The following is an 18,313-nucleotide window of genomic DNA, read 5'->3' on the forward strand; positions in this document are numbered from 1 at the left end:
CTTTTTTTTTTTTTTTTTTTTTTTTTTGCTTGGGGCGGCAGAAATGCTGGAGCCAGCCCTGTCTAGGAGGTCCTGGCTCAAAGCTCCCTAGTCCACTAGCCCCCACTCCTCCCAAAGCTGGGAATAGAGTGTCCTGACGACCTGACTCCCCTGCTCCTTAGCCAGTGGTGTCGCTCTACAAACACCAACCCAGGATAGTGAGGGAGAGAGACATGCACCAATTAAGGAGACCCTACAAAAACTAACCCCAACCCAACAATTTTCCCCGAGTGTTTGCCCCTTGGGGGAGTCCCCAACAGCAGGGAGATGAAGTTAGAGTTTGGGATGGTCTAAAATAGATGTTGGGTTCCCCAAGTGTGGGGGAAGCCAGTATGCAGTTGGGGAGGGAGGTACAGCTGTTACCTCTTGGGGAAGAGAACCTGAGAGCAGCCCTAGTAGGTGCACCCTGCCTTTCTTCTGGTAGAGGGTGCCAGGTGCCCGGGCGCTGGGGTCCAGGGAGGGGCTGATGCAGGCATTGGTGAACATGGAGTGGCGGTGGGCCCCCAGCATGGTCCCTACCTGACTGCCCCACCCTCAGCTGTTACTGTGGTGACTGACCTGGTTCCAGAACAAGGCAAGGGTGTGGGGTTCCAGAACTAGGCCCTGCCCCCTTCATATAGTCACCATAGCAACTGTGATGGGGACGGGGGCAGATGTGGTACTTGTATGGACCCCAGCAGAGAGGGAGTGAGGGGAAGGGGTTTGGGAGTTCCGAGATCCCAGCTAAGAGGCAGGACTCCTGGGTTCTGTTCACTATTCTGGGAGCAGCAGGTAATCTAATGAGTTGAGGGGACTGTGAGTCAGAACTCCTGGGTTCTGTGCCCAGCTCTGGGAGGAGAGTGGGGTCTGTGACTGCTGGGTTTCTTGCACCCTCCTGTGAAGTATCTCATGCCAGCCACTGTCCAAGACAGGATACCGGGGTAGAGGGACCTTGACTCTGATCCAGGCCAGTGGCCCCAGTGTTCTGGGAGAGACCCTGCTGTTAGACCCCCAAGGAGGGGAGAGCTTGGGAGGGACAGTAGAAGTCTCAGGGACATTGTGCAGCCCATGGACTGCATGGGGAACGCCCATGTATTCAGAACAATGCCATGGCCCTTCCAACATATTGGAGAGTACCTGCCATGGGGAAGGAGGAGGAGGGGAGCAAGGTGTCTAGGGTCACAGGTGGCCCAGAGGGTGGGGCACTGTACTGAGACCCAGGATAGCTGGCTTCTATTCCTGGCTCTGCAAATAACTTTGGGAAAATCCCTTCCCCCACTGCGTGCCTTAGTTTCCCCTCCCCCCCTTTCTCTAGTTTGGCTGTGAGCTCTTCAGAGCAGGGACTGTCACCATGCAGCTGTGCAGCACCCACAGTGATGGGGCCCTGTAATGGGGTGGACACCGGCTCCTGCCCTGAGGAATTTGAAACAGCCCTGGGAGAAGCCTGGGGCAGGGAAGACTGGGCTGATTGGAGAAGTAGCTGCAGCTGGGCCACGCCCCAATCAGAGCCCAGCTGGCCCTATAAAGAGGCTGGGAGCCAGACACTCAGCAGTTTCTCTCTGCATTTAGAGAGAGAGAGAAGGACCTGGCTGTAGTGAGCTAGAGACAGAGTACCTGAGTGGAGCAGGGCTGGGGAAAGGCTCAGCCTTTCTGAGCTGGGGCACTCTAGCCTGGAAAGCCCTAGGCTGTGGCCTAGCATAGGCCAACAGGTACTGGGGGTTGTAGAGGGCAGCCCAGGTGTAGGCCAAGGCAGCAGGTCCAAACCCTCCTTGCCTGTGATGAGTGGCTGATGCTGCAGTCTGCCCCAGGGAGTGGGGCTAGATGGTGACTGGCAGTAGCCTTATTCTGAGGGGAGGTGGGGTTAGGGGGTGGGGGTTCCCCTGGGAGGGGAGACCCAGTGTGTGTGGGGACTGCCAGGGGGCAGTGGGGTCCTGGGAGGGACATGGGAGCCAGTAGGAGGACAAGGTGGATCACTGGCCTGCAGAGGGTGCTATGAGCTGGACAGAGCTAATTCCCTGGAGTAACCAGCAGGAGGTGCCCCAGGGGTGAGCCTCACCCCTTATAGGCCCCCAATCTTGGTCATGGTCTGTGCAACAACCGGTATAACAGGAGTCCCTGATCTCAGTCAGGTTTTCTTCGGGATCCAGGAGGACCCCAGTCTTGCACCAAAATTCAGTCTGGGCCCTACTAGAATGCAAATAAATAACAAAAATGAGAGACAAGGACCTGGATTTTATTGCAGAACTTAAAGATGGTGCTGCCGGGAGCACAGTGCCCCTAGCACCACTCTGGGACATTGGGGGCCTGCAGTGAGGGGAGAGTTCCCCCCTGCTGAGCTCCCCATCCCGCTTTCTGCAGCACCATGCCCTTTGGTTACCTGGGGCATTGGGGACGGCACTGACTCACTAATCGCTGTAGGGACGGCTCCAGTCCTGGATGGCTCATTCCCAGCCATGCTCCCTATGATTATAGCCTTGTTTACATCCCTGCCTTGGAGCCCAGCCAGGCAGAGGGGGAGAAGGGATTCCTCTGCTCTGCATGCCTTCCTCTGATTCCTAGAACTTCCTGTCTCTTGGCAGGACAGGGGGTTCATGACCCATCCCGTCCCTTGGTGCCCAGCTGCAGAATTTGAGGGGAAGAGATGGTGGGGAGCAGGGCATGGCCTCCCCTAAATTCACCCCTGTTTCTTGCACTCTATGGGTCATTTAAATGTGGTTTGGGGCTCTGCATTTTCTTGGATCTGGGTTGGGAGTGTGAACTGTGTGTGGAGGGGGGAATCCATCTGGGCCAGAGGAGGGGGACACAACTTAGGCTGGTGGAAGGGACCAGGGCTGGAGATGGACCTGGAGGTCTGAGGCTGGGTTATTGTGAGTCTAGGTGGGGTTCTGGGTTGGGAAAGGCCTAGGCTGGGCAGGGGAAAATTGGGGGAGTTAGGCTGGAGGGGGAGTAGAACCTAGGCTCTGGGAGAAAAAGGCTGAGCAGGTCGGATGTAGGGAATTCTCTCTGTCTCTCTCTCCAGTATGGCACAGAAAGGACACTCCAGCTGCAAAACATGCTACAACAACAAACAGCTGAGCAGAGCCCCTCCCCTCCCCTCCCCTTGAACTGGCCTGGCAGGAGCCCAGGGCTGGGACTGGCCTCATTAATAACCCCAGACAGCTCCTGTTCCAGCAGCAACAACAACTGGGGGAGGCTTCTGCCAGGAGCACACACAGTCTGTGGGATAAACAGGGTTGGAGGTGAGGCAATAGATTTAGGTGGAGAGAGGGTCAGTGGAGAAGACTGGGGGCTGGTGAGGGGAAGGCTGGGGATTGATGGGAGTACTGGTGGGTGAAGAGAGACATGGGGGCCAATGGGGCTGGAGGGGTGATGGGGGCTAGACACTGTAGGCTCGGGGGACTGATGGGGGTGCTATCAGCAAGGGATGACGGGAGACACCAGAGGCTGGGTGAGCGGAGATACTGGGAGTGGAACAGTGGAGATCACTGGTGGCTGGGATGGGCAGTAGGGGTCACTGAGGGCTGGATGTATGGGGGAACTGGGGATCAGTGGACACTGGGGTATTCTGGAGCTGGGCAGTAGAAGCTGGAGCGCTGGGAATAAGGGGAGTGTGGGGGTGTGTGTAGCTGAACAGACTCTAGTCATTCAGGCTGAAACCCCCAGGTTAGGGCAGGACCCATAAGAGTCTCCCATAACCCCAAGCTGAGGGTTCTGCAGCCCTGACTCCCTGAGGAAATGCAGTGTGTCAGGGGGATGTATCCCCTTCACTTTGTCTAAGCAGGGCAGCTCCTCTCGGGGCTGAGATCAGCAGAGCTGGGGCTTCCATGGAGCCTGCTTCTTCTGCCCCAGCCCAGAGACCCACGCAGGGAAGGTGCCCCCTCAGCACTGCCTGTGGCCCCCAGGCCTGGCCCCTTAGGAAATGACACCCAATCCTGATGCTGCCCCACAGTGCAACCGTGGCACCAGTTGGCGTGGGGGTGCCCCTTTCTCAGTCATCGCAGGCCCAGGGGGCAGCATTAAGATGCCGAAACAAAGATGACTGCCAGGCAAGGGGTGATGGCTGTCGGGGTGATAACACAGAGATGACTGCCAAGAGGTGACACAATGATGGCTGCCAGGGAGGATGAGGGCTGCTGATAGGGGAGACACAAAGATGGCTGCCTGACAGGATGCAATGGCTATTGGGGGGGGGGGGGGGGGAAACACAAAAATGGCTGCCAAGGCGGGAGTGGTACAAAGAGGCTGCTGGCAGCCATTTTGTGTAATTCTCCCAAGATGTCTGAACTGGAATCCCAGGACTCTGCTAGGGCCCAGACTTTCCCTAGGGCTGTGAATTCTTCTCCCATTCCTGGCGCCACCCTGACTGGCTGGCAACATGGGGCAAGAAGCATGTGGGATCCATCTGTGGCTCTGGAGCAGCATCTTGGCGCCTGCTGTTTTCCTCCCTGTCCCTCCCACGCCCTCGGCTTTAGGAGGATTCAAGCCCCAGCATGACAATGTGGGAGCCTTCCCCAGGTTTTGACTGTGTGTGTGTTGGGGTGGGAGGGGAGAACTGGAGGTGTATGCACATGGCAGGACAAGGGGCATAGGTAGTGGGGGGGGGGGTAGGAGAGGTGGGCGGCAAGGGGTAAGTATGGGTGTACAGCCTGGAGGAGGCCAGGGGTGTACACAGAGTGGCAGGATCAAGGGTGTGTGCGCACAGTGTGGGAGATGTTGGAGGGCACATACAGCATGGGGGAAGCCAGGTAGCACATAGTGTGGCAGAAAAAGGTGTCCCACAGAGTGGGTTGAGGCCAGGGGGCACAAAGTGTGGGGTAAACGAGGGGGTATATACGCAGTGTGTGGAGGCTGAGGGGCGTTGAGAGAGGCAGGGGGCTGGTCAGGTCAGGGGGATTGCCCATGGAAGGAGGTGGATGAATTAGTCTCTGGTTACAGCTTGTGTGACTGGCACTTGTTTACAGCCCTTGCCTGGCTGTAGGCCACCTTTGGTGGGTGTGGCTCCTGGTCTGTTCTGCTGAGTCAGGTATTGCTGCTTACTGTGGCCAAGCTGGAGCTCCAGGTGTGTGGGGATCAGCACCTCAGCTCTGGCACTGGGGCTCAAACCTCCCCCTATCCCTGTTCCACCCCTCTGGGGCAAATTCAGTGCCAGAGTGGGGGGTAGTTCGGTGCCAGCTGCCATATACAGAGGCCTCTGGGTGCCCAGCACAGAGTAGTGGCCCCACTAAAACCCCTGCCCCTTTCTATGGGGAGACAGGGGCACTCTGTCTTCATGGTCAGATCAGCCCCGGAAGCCCTGCCCATTAGTGCCATTCAGATGCAACTGACAACTAGACTCCATGTAGGGGGCGGGGGGGCGTGTTCCAGGACCAGGAGGCAGTTGGGAGTGTTTACTGGTGGATGGGAAGCCCACAGGTAAGACCAGATCTGTATATAACCTTTTGTGGTGTTAGCTGGGTAGGGGTAGGATTTAGCTGGGGGGGCACTGGGAGGTTAGCGGGGGGCACTAGAGGTCACTGGCTCCTGGGCGGTTACTTGGGGAAGAGGCTTGATTAGCCTGGGGGAGGAATAAAGGAGTGCATCTCCCCCAGATTGCCTCCCCCCCCCCCTTAGCCAGGGTTGGGGTGGGGGAGTTGGTCACATATTCTCAAAAGCACACAATGGGGCCATTCAGAGCTTGAGGCTTCCCAGGAGGGTCAGAAAACAAGAGGAGCTGCTGCAGCCCCTTCAAGAAGCCCATAGGGCCCTCTCTGCTATGTGTAGGGAGCTGGCTCAGTTGTGTGGGGCCGGGGCCGCGGTTTCCCATCATGTGACAGAACTGAAACAGGGAACAATCAAGTGTTTCTTGTGATTGCCAGGGCCGGAGGGAAGGGGCTGGATTTCTAGCCTTTGATTATGGCGCTCCCCCCCCCACCGTGTTCCCAGACTCTGATCCCAGTCCCCACCACTTCCTAGCCTTTGATCTATCCTTCCCCCTTAGGGTTCCCAACTGTGATCCCTCCCCTGCTCCTCGGGTTCCTGGCCTTTGATGTATAGGGTTCCCAGACACTGATCTCTGTCCCCTTCCCATCCCTGTGAGACAGGGTTCTTTCTCAGCAAGAAGGCTTGGCTCCAAGGGACAGAATGAGTCAAGAGTAGATATGGAAAGCGAGGCACACTGAAGGAAAAGGACTTGTCCAGCCACATACAGTGAGTCAGTGTAGCTGGGATTTGACCCCGCAGAATCCTGCCTCCACTCCCCTGCTCTAACCACTAGATACCACTCCTGCCAGAGTTGTGGATAGAATGCTGGTGGTAAAGTGGTGTCCTGACACCCAGCCCTCCAGCTTTAACCATTAAACACCCCCATGAGCCTGTTCTCTTCAAGCCAAGTTACACACACCCCCATAGGGAGCTATCCAGGCCCGATCATTCTGTTTATCCCCAGTTGGAAACTTTTCCATTCTCAGGTTAATCAGAGTAGCAGCTGTGTTAGTCTGTATCCGCAAAAAGAAGAGCAGGAGTACTTGTGGCACCTTAGAGACTAACAGATTTATTAGAGCATAAGCTTTCGTGGACTACAGCCCACTTCTTCGGATGCATATAGAATGGAACATATATTGAGGAGATATATATACACACATACAGAGAGCATAAACAGGTGGGAGTTGTCTTACCAACTCTGAGAGGCCAATTAATTAAGAGAGGGGGAAAAAAAACAAAAAAAACAAAAAAAAACTTTTGAAGTGATAACTTTTGAAGCTAGCCTAGTACAGATAGTTTGATAAGAAGTGTGAGAATACTTACAAGAGGAGATATCTCCCCTTCTCACACTTCTTATCAAACTGTCTGTACTAGGCTAGCTTGATTATCACTTCAAAAGTTTTTTTTTCCTCTTAATTAATTGGCCTCTCTTTTTCCATTCTCATCTCACCCCCAAACTTTCCATGAAGTGGCAACCTCTCGTTGTCATCTCCTCTGAAATCTAGGGCCTTGTAGCAGGTACAGACCCCTCACCCCTTGGGGCACTGCTCTCTCCACAGCCCTCAATTGCCCATAGTCCCTCTCCCCCCAGCTCTGCAACAAGCAGGATCCTCTCCATTTCTCCAAGCCGTAGATCACGGTAACACGGAGTAATTAACTGTCTCCACCTTAAGGCGGGCGGGGGGCGGATCTGGAAGGCGGAGTCGGAGGCGGGTCGGGATATATCAGTGCCGGCTGAGGCAGCGCGCCAGTCTCACAGTCAGAGGAATTAATCGGGGTTGCTAGGTATGATCCGACGCGGTGTGCCGGGCGAGTGGGAACGGCGTGATCTAGCGCCGCGCCCTAGGCGCATGGGCTGGGTACCTACCAGCGCGCACAGGGCTGTGGGGAGGCGGCGAGCAGGGGGGCACGAAGTGAGAAGGCAGCATGGCTGCGACTGAATCCCGCGACTGGCCTAGGAAAGGGGGCTCAGGCAGGGGAGGGGGGAGTCTCTGTCCTCGGCGGAGAAATTTCTCTGCCTGCTGGGAGGGCTGTGTGCCAAGGTCAGGGGAGCTTGGCTCAGGGGCCGGGTGGTGGAGAGTGCTCTGCCCGGGGCACATGGCTCTGCCTCTCTCCCCTCACCGCAGGCCCTAGCGATACCCGGTGGTATCTAGCCAGGCATTATGAGCCAGGACGCAGAGGTGGACATGAAGGAGGTGGAGTTGAACGAGATGGAGCCAGAGAAGCAGCCCATGACGGGCTCCCCCTCCTCGGGATCCCCAGGCACCCTGGGCGAGAAGAACGGGATGGTGAAGGTGAAGGTGCCCGAGGAGGATGGCGAGGCGGATGCTGGCACCAAGTTCACGGGGCTGTCCAAGGAGGAGCTGCTGCAGGTAGCGGGCACTCCAGCGTGGGTGCGCACCCGCTGGGCCCTGCTCATCCTCTTCTGGCTGGGTTGGCTGGGCATGCTGGCGGGGGCCATCGTCATCATCATCCAGGCTCCCCGCTGCAAGGAGCTGCCTCCCCAGGAGTGGTGGCACAAGGGGGGCATTTACCGCATCCAGGCACTGGAGGCCTTCCAGGACTCGGATGCCGATGGAGTCGGGGACTTAGCAGGTGAGTCCTGATTCTCCGCCCCCCCCAACCCACTAGACCTCACTCCCCTTTAAGCTGGGGATAGAACCGAGGAGTCCTAACCACCCCCCCACCCCGATAACCCAGTAGACCCCACTTCCTTCCCAGAGCTGGGGATTAAACCAGGAGGGGGTTGGGATGGGATGACCTTGGTGTGCGGGGAGAAGAGGTGTTATGGGTGGGAAAGGAGAGAGGTTTGGGGTAGCGGGAGGTAGCTGCTGGGGGGGGGGGGGGGTGGCAGGAACTCCGGGTGAACATTGGGATTTGGTTGCCTTCTTGGCACAAACTGGAGCCCAGGTGCTCCTGGGGTGACCCCCCCTCCCCCAGTTCTCCTTATCTGGGGGGGCTTATGGAGGTGGGAACGCTTCCCCCCACCCACCCCCATGTCCCATACAATCTGTTCCCCACGTGCTCCTTGCGCAAGCAGGTGACTGGCAGCCGGCGGCTGGCTGTCTGCCGCGCCTGGGAGGGCTGAGGGTGGGTTGGAGTTGCTCCCAGCCGGTTCTAGCCGGTTGGCAGCAGCAACCAGTAGGCTTTGTTTCATCAGCTTTGACGTCAGCCCAGCCTGAGCTGACTCAGCTGTTCGGGGGGGGAGCTGGGGTTAAGGTCCCATACAATCTGTGGGTGGAGGAAGAGGGGATGGGAGCTGGGGTTAAAGGTCCCATGGGCTTGGGGGGGGGGGGGGGGGGTGGGGGATCCGGTGGAGTGGGGGGGCGGGGGGGGAGGGGAAGGGAGCTGGGGTTAAAGGTCCCATCATGGGGAGATGGGGTGGGGAGCTGCTGGGGTTAAAGGTCCCATAATGTACAGAGGCAAATGTGAACTGGGGGGATTGGCTGGGTTAAAGGTTTCTTTCTGAGTGGGGGAGGAAAGGGGATTGGGGGAGTATGCTTCACCTGACGGGGAGGGGTAATGTGGGCAAGATGCAGGGGCTATAGGGACAGCTTTTACCTGGGATGGGGAGGGGATTATGTGGGACTGGGGGAGCTGCCAACCTCTGATCCTTGTTCGCTCTTCCCCCCAGGGGTGGAGCAGCGCATTGATTACCTGAGCTCCCTGAAGGTGAAGGGGCTGGTAATTGGGCCCATACATGTTAACACCCCTGACAGCCTGGTCCGCTCGGACCTGCAGGAAGTGGACCCCCAGCTCGGCACCAAGGAGACCTTTGCCAAGCTGTTGGAGGCTGCCAAGAAGAAGAGTAAGAAAATGTCCCAGTATGGGGTCTTTTCCCCTGGGGGTGCTGGATCTGATCTGGCCCCAGGATGGGTGGTGGGGAATGGGATATGGAGTTTTTGGGAAGGGGAGCTCTCCCTGTCCCAGGATGTACACCTGACCTCCCTTTCTCCCTAGGTCTCAAGGTCATCCTGGACCTGACCCCCAATTACCGTGGACAGATGCCCTGGTTCAGCCAGGAGACCCCCCGCAACAGTGATTTCCAGTCTAAAATGAAGGTGAGGATGGGCTCCAATGGGGGGCATCTTGAGGAGCAGCACCTGAGGGGAGCTGGCAATCTAACCTGAAGGCTGTGTTCTGGGGGAGAGAGTGTCCTGCTCTCTCTGATTCTCCCCAGGGATCTGTGAGGGCCTGGTTTGCCACATCCCCTGAATCCTCACTATTTTTGGGAAAGCAGCTGGGACCACTGTTCGGGTTTCTCATGCAGGGGGGCTAGGGGTATGGAGACCTGGAGGGAGGAGGTGTTGGCTACACTGGAGTTGGGGGCTGGGGACTGTCAGTTGGTGGGAGGATGCAGGGCTGGTGGCTGTGGGGCATGCCAGATGCTGATGCTTGACACACACTCTCTGGGCAGGCTGCACTGGAGTTCTGGCTGGAGTTTGGCGTGGCAGGGATCCAGATGGAGGGAGTGGAGAAGCTCAATGTAAGTGACTGGCTTGTCTGTGTGTTGTGGGGGAGGGTTGTGGGGTATTGGGGCGGGAGGTAATGTGAGGAGTGACTGTCTGTCTCACAGGTCTTTTTCTCCTCCAGGACTCCCAGCTTCTGGTGGAGTGGAAGAACCTCACCAGCCAGTACAGTTCTGATGGCAATGCCAGGTGGGTGCCAAGCCCACACCAAATGGTTCTGGCCCTTTTGCGGTGGTGGTTGACTGGCTGCACCTGTGGGATGCCAGCCCTCTTGAATACGCCCACCTTCCAGGCTCCCTCCCTGGGATGCCTCTCTCCTCTCCTGGTGCCAACCCCCCCTCAAGCACCCATAGCTCCCCCATGTCCCCTCATCCTCTAGAAAATACCTCTCCATCTTCTGACTCTGTACCTTGCCCCACCCCAGCCTCCCACACCCTCCTTCCCATTCCTAGCACCTCACAGCTGACCCCAGCACTCACTGTACCCTGACTCCCTTCTCCCCAGGGTGCTGATTGCTGGGACAGGTCAACGAGATTCCTGGCAGATCTTCTCCCTGCTGAACGAGACCAGCGCTGACCTCCTGGTCAGCCCGTATCTGACGGGGCTGGGGGAAGAGCCCACTGGGGAGAAGGTGGAAAACGCGATCAGAGAGTACATCCAGGCTTCAGGAGAGAAGTGGCCCAGCTGGAGTGTGAGTGCTGCCTTCCCACCCACTCTGTTTCCCCAGCTCTTGGAATTGGGTGAGGGGGCTGGGGCATGGACCCTCCTTCACCCCACCCCTGCCCCACCGGATCCCCATGCTAAGCCCCCCCATCTGTATCATAGCTCCCAGTGTTCAGAGTGGGCTCCCTTTTGGAGACAGGGCAGGAGCTGAGCCCCAACAGATGTGTGCCATAAAGCATATGGGTCTGTTCTGTGTGGGCTGCTCAAGGAGGATAGGCCGGGGATGTGACCACTAGCCCCCCCATCCCCTCCCAGACCTGGGGATACGTCCACCTCCCACCCCGTGCTGACACTGCATCTCTGCTGTCTCTTCAGGTGGGGGGCCCAAGGACGGGGCACATGGCCTCTCTTGTGAAGGAGCGGTTGCTGCGGCTCTATCACATGCTACTTTTCACGCTGCCAGGGACGCCCTTCACCAACTACGGGGATGAAATCGGGCTGCAGGAGCAGCCAGGACAGGTAGGGGCAGTGTGGAGGGGGCGGGGAAGGGAGGCCTGGGAGGGTTAGTTAAGGTGATGGGGTGGGGAGGGGGGCAGTGAAGTCCCAGAAGGTGCTGGCAGGTGGGGAATGTCAGGGCAGGGGGAAGGGCAGTGCAGAGGGGGGAGGGGATGGGGAAGTTTGTTCAGCTCCTGGGTGGGGAAGGGGTGTCTGGGGAAGGGATGGGCTGGGTTGGTGCAAGAAGGATGGGCAGCCAGCTGTGCAACTCCCTGTAACCATGTCTGTCACTTCCCCAGTCCGGCGTACCCCACATGCAGTGGAATGATTCGGCCAACTTTGGCTTCTCCTCAAAGTCATTGCCTCAAGGTGCAGGCGGCGGCAGCGGCAGCAGCAGCAACATCACTGTGAAGGTGAGGGCAGGGGTACAGGCAGAGCTTAGGGGAGGAACATGGGTGGTGAGGTGAGGGTGGGCTTAGATGGGGGCAGAGCTCTGGGGGATCTCAAGGGGTATGGGAGGAGCTGGGGGAGGGCATGGTCTGCCTCACACTAACCCAGTATTTCTCAAATGCTGCCACTGTGGCCAGCAGGGGCTTTTCTTATGGCCACAGACTTCTGGGCGGTGGTGGTGGTTGGGGCAGCGGGGCAGACAAAGCAGTAACTCCTCCTCTGGGGCCACCAGCAGGGTTTGGGCCCTATCCCACTCTGAGGACACAGTGGCTGCCTGCTCCTCCAGCATTTGAGTTCCCCACCTTCTGGAGATGGAGACGGTCTGGCTTCAGCCTTGGGGTAGCAGGCAACTGGCTCCAGCTGAGCAGCAGTTGGCTCTGTCCTCTGGCTACGGGGCCCCAAGCTCCAGCCATGGGAGGCAGGGCTTTGATCTCCGTCCGTGGCTCCCCCTCTCCCCCCGCTGCCTTCTCTGGCGTCAGCTGCACAATGGCAGGCCCTGGCCCCAGCCCTGTGCTTGTCACCCACCCCCATTTCCCTGGCCCCCAGCTGAGCAGCGATAGGGCTCTGTCCCCCACTGCTTCCCCCGGCCCCTATCCAGGGTTTGCTGGGAGCTGAATAAAGTCTTCTGTGAAATTATATCTGTATGTTTGTTAATATCACTTTTCACAGCAGACTTAGCAGCTAGCTTGGAGGCTGTGAAAGGGGATATTGACATACAAGTATCACTTTTCACAGCAGTAGACTTGCTAGCTAGGCAACCAAAAGAAAGAACAATAAAGACAAGAATGTGCCAAACACCTTATTTGTGTTTCTATTTTGTTTAGGTTTAGTAAACCATAGACACAACTGAACATTATTTGTATTTTTGAGTCTGCAAAAACACCCTACATAGACATGTCCAAATCACTGTCATTTGTTTGCATGCATATGTATTTGTTTTTCCTAAAGTTAATTACATATTTTAGGAAAAATAGACAGGCAGCCACCTGCGAGAGTGGGTGGCTTCTCTCTAAGGTCATCAAAATGTTGTTGTGAGAACTCCTGCACTAACCCCATGTCTCCCTCCCCAGGCACAGAGTGGGGACAGCTCCTCACTGCTCTCCTTGTTCCGGCACCTGAGCGAGCTGCGGGGCAAGGAGCGCTCGCTGTTGCATGGGGAATTCATGATGCTGCCCACGGTGCCGAATGTCTGTGTCTACCTGCGCAGCTGGGACCAGAACAAACGCTTCCTGGTGGTCCTCAACTTAGCTGGCACCCGCAGCTCTGTCACCCTCTCCCACTCTCTCCTGCCTTCTGAGGCCACTGTGGAGTTTAGCACTGACCCCAAGCGCCAGGAGGGGCAGCTGGCCCTGCAGGGCCTGATATTGGAGCCCTCTGAGGGGTTGCTGCTGCATTTCCCCTATGTAGCCTAGGGGAGGAGGCCTCCCCTGCGGGCCAGGGCCTTCTGTGTTCCAGGGAGGGGTTTTATTCATGTGAGTCCTACTAACACCCCCAGGGGCAGCACTGAGGCCTTGGGGCAGGAGGAGGGAGCTGCAGCCATAAGGTAAAGAAGGCCCCTAGGTTCTGCTCTCCCGAGCCCTGGATGTCTGTCCTGATACACCCCACAGGGCTGGCGGGGGGGAGCTGGTGCTCAGTGTTCCACAATTCCTGCTAGCCTCACTTTGGCACCATCCTCAGGGATGCTATGGGAGCTCTGAGCTGGGGTGAGGACTGGGCTCTGTGACATCTGTTTCCCCATGGTGGGGCAGCATCTAGATTTAGGGACCAAAGGGTTCAGGCCCTACCGGCTGCAGCTTCACCCTCCCCCCAAAGTCATTCCAGCTCCTGAGGGGCTGGCCCTGCCCTGCTATCATCCCCCCACTTGGGGTCACCCCCTCCTTTAGGTGCCCTGTATGATGGGATAGGTGGGGATGACTGATCAGGACCAACAGTCTGTCTCTCCTCCTCTCTTTTCCCCCTCCCCATGTTGTAGTGGCCAGTGCTGTGTGTGAAGTGGGGTTGGTGTTTGGGTGGGGGGGGATGGATGGCTTTGTGCTGGGCTCCTCCTGAGTGCTGCTGGGATCAGCATGGAAATAATAAAAGGCTCTGCTTAGTGATTCTGGCTTGTCTCTTCCTTTAGCGTGGCCCTGGCATTTGCCCCCTATGCTTCAAGTGCCCCACTGCCTCCTTGTTTTCCCTGTGGCTGCTTCATGCCTTAAGGGAGGGGGGAAGGAGGACCCCTTGCACTTCATCCTCACTGGCTATCTCTTCTACTGCCGCAGGTTCCTACCTGCACTGTGAGGACCCCTTTCCCCCCCTCCTGTAACCACTGAGTAGCCTGGGGGCAGATCTCTGCACTCTGCAATTCATGGGTCTGGGTGCTGCCCTGGAGCAATCTGCCTAGCACAGGGCTGGTATTGTTAGTGGAGACGGGTTCCCCGAACCTTGGCTGTGCCCTAAGGATATGGACCCATCACAGATTGCTCCCTCTGCATTAGGGGAGGAGCAGTTGAGCTGGCAGCCCTAGCCCAGCCCCCCTTGGATGTGAGAAGGGGGCTGATTCTCTCTGCAGGGGTTGTGCGAGGCGCATAGCTACCTTTATGGGAAGGACGGAGGGGTGCATGCTGGGCCCACCTGTCAAGGACCGCCCCCTAGCGCAAGGCACGTGGCAGAGGAGCCATTGGCACTGGTACATGCTGGCAGCTAGTGTTTCAGCGTGGGGAGGCCCCTACTGCTCCCTATGGGCACTTTACACCTTCCCCTTTAACACGCCACCTCGCCTTTAAATCCACCTGCTCTTCAGTGCCCGTCCTCTTTAACCCACCCTGGCCGCTTTCTGTCGGCCGAACGCCGGCCCCGCCGCCGCCTTCCCCTTTAAGCGGTCTCCCTGACGCATTGCAGGTGGGAGCCGGCCAATGGGCTCGGGGCAGGCGGGTCACGTGGCCGTGCCGGGCGGGCGGTATTTAAAGGGCTCGGTGCAAAACGCAACGGAAGGCCAGTGCTGGGTCCGGGACTCGTTGCGGGCGGAGGGATCTGGGCGGCGCGGCCCGGGCGGAGGGAGCCTGAGACCACGGGGAACTGAGCGGTCGTAGCACCAGCCCCCCGCCGCCGCCGCCATGGCAAGAAGGGGGGCTCGTGGGGGGCTGGGGCGCTGCTGGGGCTCCCTGGCAGCGGGTGGCGGAGCGAGGGGGTGGGGCTGGGGCCAGGGGCACTGGGGGCGGCGGGGAGCGTGCGCGGAGAGAGCAGTGGGGGGTCGGGAGCCTGGTCCTGAGTGTGGGGGGGGGCGGCAGGTGGCACTGTTGGGGGGAGGGGTCCAGGCCCCAAGACTGGGGCTACTAGGGCCGCTTCCCATTGGCTAGTCGGGAACAAGTAGTTGGGGGGCAGTTGGAGACAGCAGCCATGCTGCGTCTTGCGGGAGATGGGCGGCGTGGGAACTCCAGGGGTGTCTGGGGTGTAGGGCAGAGTCTCTTCCCCTAAGAGATTGGGTGGGAAGGGGGTGAGGCTGTCTTTGGGGGGCAGATGGCCCGGGGGGCAATGGGGTATAGGGCATGGCTGGGGGGAGGGTGTCAGACAGTCGGCAATAACTCTGTCTCTTCTTGCAGGCAGACCAGCTGACAGAAGAACAGATCGCAGGTGAGACACCCCTTCATCCTGCAGCCCCAAAATTATCTTTTATATGGGGAAACCTGGTGCCTCACAATATGGTCAGGCCTGGGCCCAGGAGCCTGTTTGCCCAGGGTGCTGGGGGGAGGGAGGGGACTGCAGGGAGAAGGGACCCTGTGGCCGGCCCCCTGGGTACTGATTCCTCTCCTCTCTCCTGGCAGAATTCAAGGAAGCCTTCTCCCTTTTTGACAAGGATGGGGATGGCACCATTACCACCAAGGAGCTGGGTACCGTCATGAGGTCCCTAGGGCAGAACCCCACCGAGGCAGAGTTGCAGGACATGATCAATGAGGTGGACGCTGATGGTGAGAGGGAACTGTGAGACGCGTGGGGAGTGGGAATACAGCCACTGCACTGGCGGCAGTGGGAGTGTGGGGGGAGTGATCAGAGCTGGGAGGTAGGACTCCTGTGTTCTGTTCTTAGCTATGAGCTTGGAGAAGTCTTTTTCCTGCTCTGTGCCTCAGTTTCCCTTACCATTCTTTGTCTGTTTAGACTATGAGCTCTGGGCTAGGGACTGAGAGAAGGATTTCTAGGCTGATCAGGGGAATGGAGAGGAGGCCGAAAGAGCTGGGTTTGTATAGTTTGGCTAGATGAAGCTTGAAGAGTTGGGGGGTGGATCTGATTGTTCTCTGTAAATATAGCAGGGAGGAAACCCCAAGGAGGGTGAAGAGTGAGTTTCTGGAACAACCTCCCAATAGGAGCAAACATTTATATGTTTCTGATTGAGATTTTGATGGGCCTGCCTGCAATAGCAGGGCCTGGACTTGATGAACCAGGAGGCCGCTTCTAGCCCTATGTCCCTGTATGATACACCTAATCCCAACCCCTGGTACTATCCCTCCTCTGCGAGTGCTGCTGTTTACTATTCTGCTCACACAGCTGAAGGTCACTCACGGCTGAGCTGAGAATCACCTCATCCTAGGGCCTGTCACTTCTGCATCCCAAAGTGATGCAGGCCCCATGGAGAGCTGCCTGTTCCTGTTCCAGTGTGAGGGTTGTACCTGAGTTAAACCCAGGGGGTTGACCTAAAGTTTGTAGGCCAGTCCCCTGCCCAAACTACAGAGCTCTGGGGTTTGTTTCTAGGGTCCCCACATCTCTTCAGAGGGGGTGAAGAGGAATCCCCTCAAGGCAAACCCACCACTGGAGGGAAGGGGGTGTTTCAGTGAATTCCCCAGAGCTCCCTGCCAGTACTTGGGTATCTGGATTCGTAGGAGGAAGGGTACTGGATGCTGCGGCGGGGGAGTGGCTATGCAGGTCATCCAACCCAATGTCAGTTAGGCCCGGCACTAATGGCCTCTTCCCCTGCCCAAGGGAATGGCACCATTGACTTCCCTGAGTTCCTAACCATGATGGCAAGGAAGATGAAGGATACGGACAGTGAGGAGGAGATCCGTGAGGCCTTCAGGGTGTTTGACAAGGTGAGGCAGGGGGGCTTCATCCCCCTTATCCCTGGTGGTTGTGCGTGCCCCCCCCCCCCCCACACACACACACTTTTTCCCCAGGAGCTCCAAAATAGCAGCTGGGGCTAAACTCCTCCCTGCAGGGACAGCTGAGTCCAATACTCCCTCCTGTGTGCATGTGCTTCACAACTGGACACCTCCCCCTTCCACATGGGGTTGGGGGCTGGAGTCATCAGCTACCTGAGGTAGGTGGTTGTGTGTGTTGGGGGAGGGGGGGAATGCGGTCTACCTGCTTTCCCCTCCCCAGGGCCTGTGCTGAGGCTGACAGGATGGGGTCCCTGTGGTGCTTGTGCTAACTGGGAGCAGTCCTATGGCCCCCTTGCCTGACATGGTGCCTGCCCCCCCCCAGGATGGGAATGGGTACATCAGTGCGGCCGAGCTGCGCCACGTCATGACCAATCTGGGTGAGAAGCTGACAGATGAGGAGGTGGATGAGATGATCCGGGAAGCTGACATCGATGGTGATGGACAGGTCAACTATGAAGGTGAGGGGGGCAGGGCAGCTTGCATTGACTGTCCAAAGGGCACAGCTGCTGCTTAGGATAGTACCACTCTGCAGAGAGCACTTGCTCCGTTAAGGACTCTCCAATGTAGTAGGTAGGATGGGTCTGGGAATCAGGATGCCTGGGTTCTCTTTCCAGGTCTGCTGCTTTCTGCCTCTTGCATTGTGACAGGCATAGCCTGGTGAAAGGGCTTGGAAATGTCACAAATGCTGTTAACTCTAGGGAATGGGAGACTTAGCAGAGCACCTCCAAGTGCAGCCTGGCTGGGGGTGGGAGGGATGGTTTCTGCCTGAGAGAAGGCAGGGGTGGGGTGAATCAGGCTTGTCTCATGCTCTCTGACCCTGTGCCTTTGCTTTGCAGAGTTTGTACAGATGATGACAGCTAAGTAGGCTCTGGTAGGGCATCCCCCTCACCTGTACAGACTGGATGGACTCTTCCTACTGCTGCCACATGTCACCCCTGCCCTGTCCCAGGTGCCATCCTGTCATCAGCAGCTGCTCTCCTTTGAGGACAGTGCATGCTTTCACCTCTTCTGCAATGTGTGCTTGTATGCTGGGCACCACAGGGACAGGAGCCCAGCAGGGCCTATGGCCTGCTTCCCCCAAGTGTTTTGGTGGAGCAGGCCCCTGGCTGCTGGAGGGCTCTGCAAACTGCTTTCCATTTGACAATTCTTCCCCCTCTCTCCCATATTCAGCATCTCACCTGAATGCTCATGGACTGTGGTAGGGCAGCTGACAGTGTCTCTTTGACTGGCCACTGTTGCCTTCCTGGACGTGTCTGCATATGTTGGATATTGTGACTGTTAATTTCTTAACTGCTTAATATTCACCCCCCTTAATCTCTAATTCCTTTCCTTTCTCCCCCCCCCCCCCCAATCCATATTGGCTTCCGGGGATGCTTCGGTTCCATTCCAGATGATGTAAGGTTTTATTTTCAATAAAGTCTCTGTGTGGTTTCTATTCCAAGTGCTGCCTCAGCATGTTCAGTGCACAATTCCCTTGGAGGAGCCCCAGCACCCTGTGGGGCTTGGTGCTATATTGATAAACCAAGCGGGGGGGTGTGAGTCTATAGGCAGAGTCTAGTTGGTGTGGTGTGGGCTAGTTTCACCCTAGGGCAAAGCAGGTACAGCAGCAGCAAAAAGTTACTATGACCT

The 18,313-nt window shown here is 57.6% G+C and overlaps 3 protein-coding genes across 4 annotated transcripts in view; 2 read left to right on the forward strand and 1 right to left on the reverse strand.

Moving 5' to 3' along the window:
* Positions 1-549, reverse strand: part of TSGA10IP (testis specific 10 interacting protein) — a 15,570-nt gene extending 15,021 nt beyond the window's left edge. Inside the window, exon 1 of the mRNA XM_034777469.1 lies at positions 403-549. Within this exon, the coding sequence (XP_034633360.1) occupies positions 403-549 (147 nt within the window). The remainder of the gene's footprint in view (positions 1-402) is intronic.
* Positions 550-7,152: 6,603 nt separating this feature from the next.
* On the forward strand, positions 7,153-13,651 carry SLC3A2 (solute carrier family 3 member 2). 2 transcript variants are annotated; one of them, XM_034776025.1, is made up of 10 exons: positions 7,153-7,263; positions 7,605-8,073; positions 9,113-9,286; positions 9,439-9,539; positions 9,896-9,964; positions 10,072-10,136; positions 10,452-10,638; positions 10,986-11,129; positions 11,405-11,518; positions 12,626-13,651. In XM_034776025.1, the coding sequence occupies exons 2-10, from the start codon at positions 7,641-7,643 to the stop codon at positions 12,965-12,967; spliced, it is 1,629 nt and encodes a 542-aa protein (XP_034631916.1). In that variant the 5' UTR covers positions 7,153-7,263; positions 7,605-7,640; the 3' UTR covers positions 12,968-13,651. The 2 variants fall into 2 exon arrangements, with proteins under 2 accessions (XP_034631916.1, XP_034631918.1); XM_034776027.1 differs by having other exon boundaries at positions 7,249-7,391.
* An 851-nt stretch (positions 13,652-14,502) lies between these two features.
* Positions 14,503-18,125, forward strand: LOC117880175 (calmodulin-1). The gene is made up of 6 exons (XM_034776028.1): positions 14,503-14,653; positions 15,137-15,167; positions 15,359-15,502; positions 16,509-16,615; positions 17,007-17,142; positions 17,521-18,125. Exons 1-6 carry the CDS (start codon positions 14,651-14,653, stop codon positions 17,547-17,549), a joined length of 450 nt encoding a protein of 149 aa, XP_034631919.1. The 5' UTR covers positions 14,503-14,650; the 3' UTR covers positions 17,550-18,125.
* Positions 18,126-18,313: the final 188 nt, after the last annotated feature.

Source organism: Trachemys scripta, chromosome 7 (assembly GCF_013100865.1).
Source record: "Trachemys scripta elegans isolate TJP31775 chromosome 7, CAS_Tse_1.0, whole genome shotgun sequence".
NCBI classification, from domain to species: domain Eukaryota; kingdom Metazoa; phylum Chordata; order Testudines; family Emydidae; genus Trachemys; species Trachemys scripta.

Coding starts and splice junctions, on each gene's coding strand:
- SLC3A2 (XM_034776025.1), top strand. CDS start 7,641: ATGAGCCAGGACGCAGAGGTGGACATGAAGGAGGTGGAGTTGAACGAG. Junction 8,074..9,112: donor TGGAGTCGGGGACTTAGCAG/GTGAGTCCTGAT, acceptor TCTTCCCCCCAG/GGGTGGAGCAGCGCATTGAT. Junction 9,965..10,071: donor AGGGAGTGGAGAAGCTCAAT/GTAAGTGACTGG, acceptor TTTCTCCTCCAG/GACTCCCAGCTTCTGGTGGA.
- LOC117880175 (XM_034776028.1), top strand. Junction 16,616..17,006: donor CCTTCAGGGTGTTTGACAAG/GTGAGGCAGGGG, acceptor GCCCCCCCCCAG/GATGGGAATGGGTACATCAG. Junction 17,143..17,520: donor TGGACAGGTCAACTATGAAG/GTGAGGGGGGCA, acceptor TTTGCTTTGCAG/AGTTTGTACAGATGATGACA.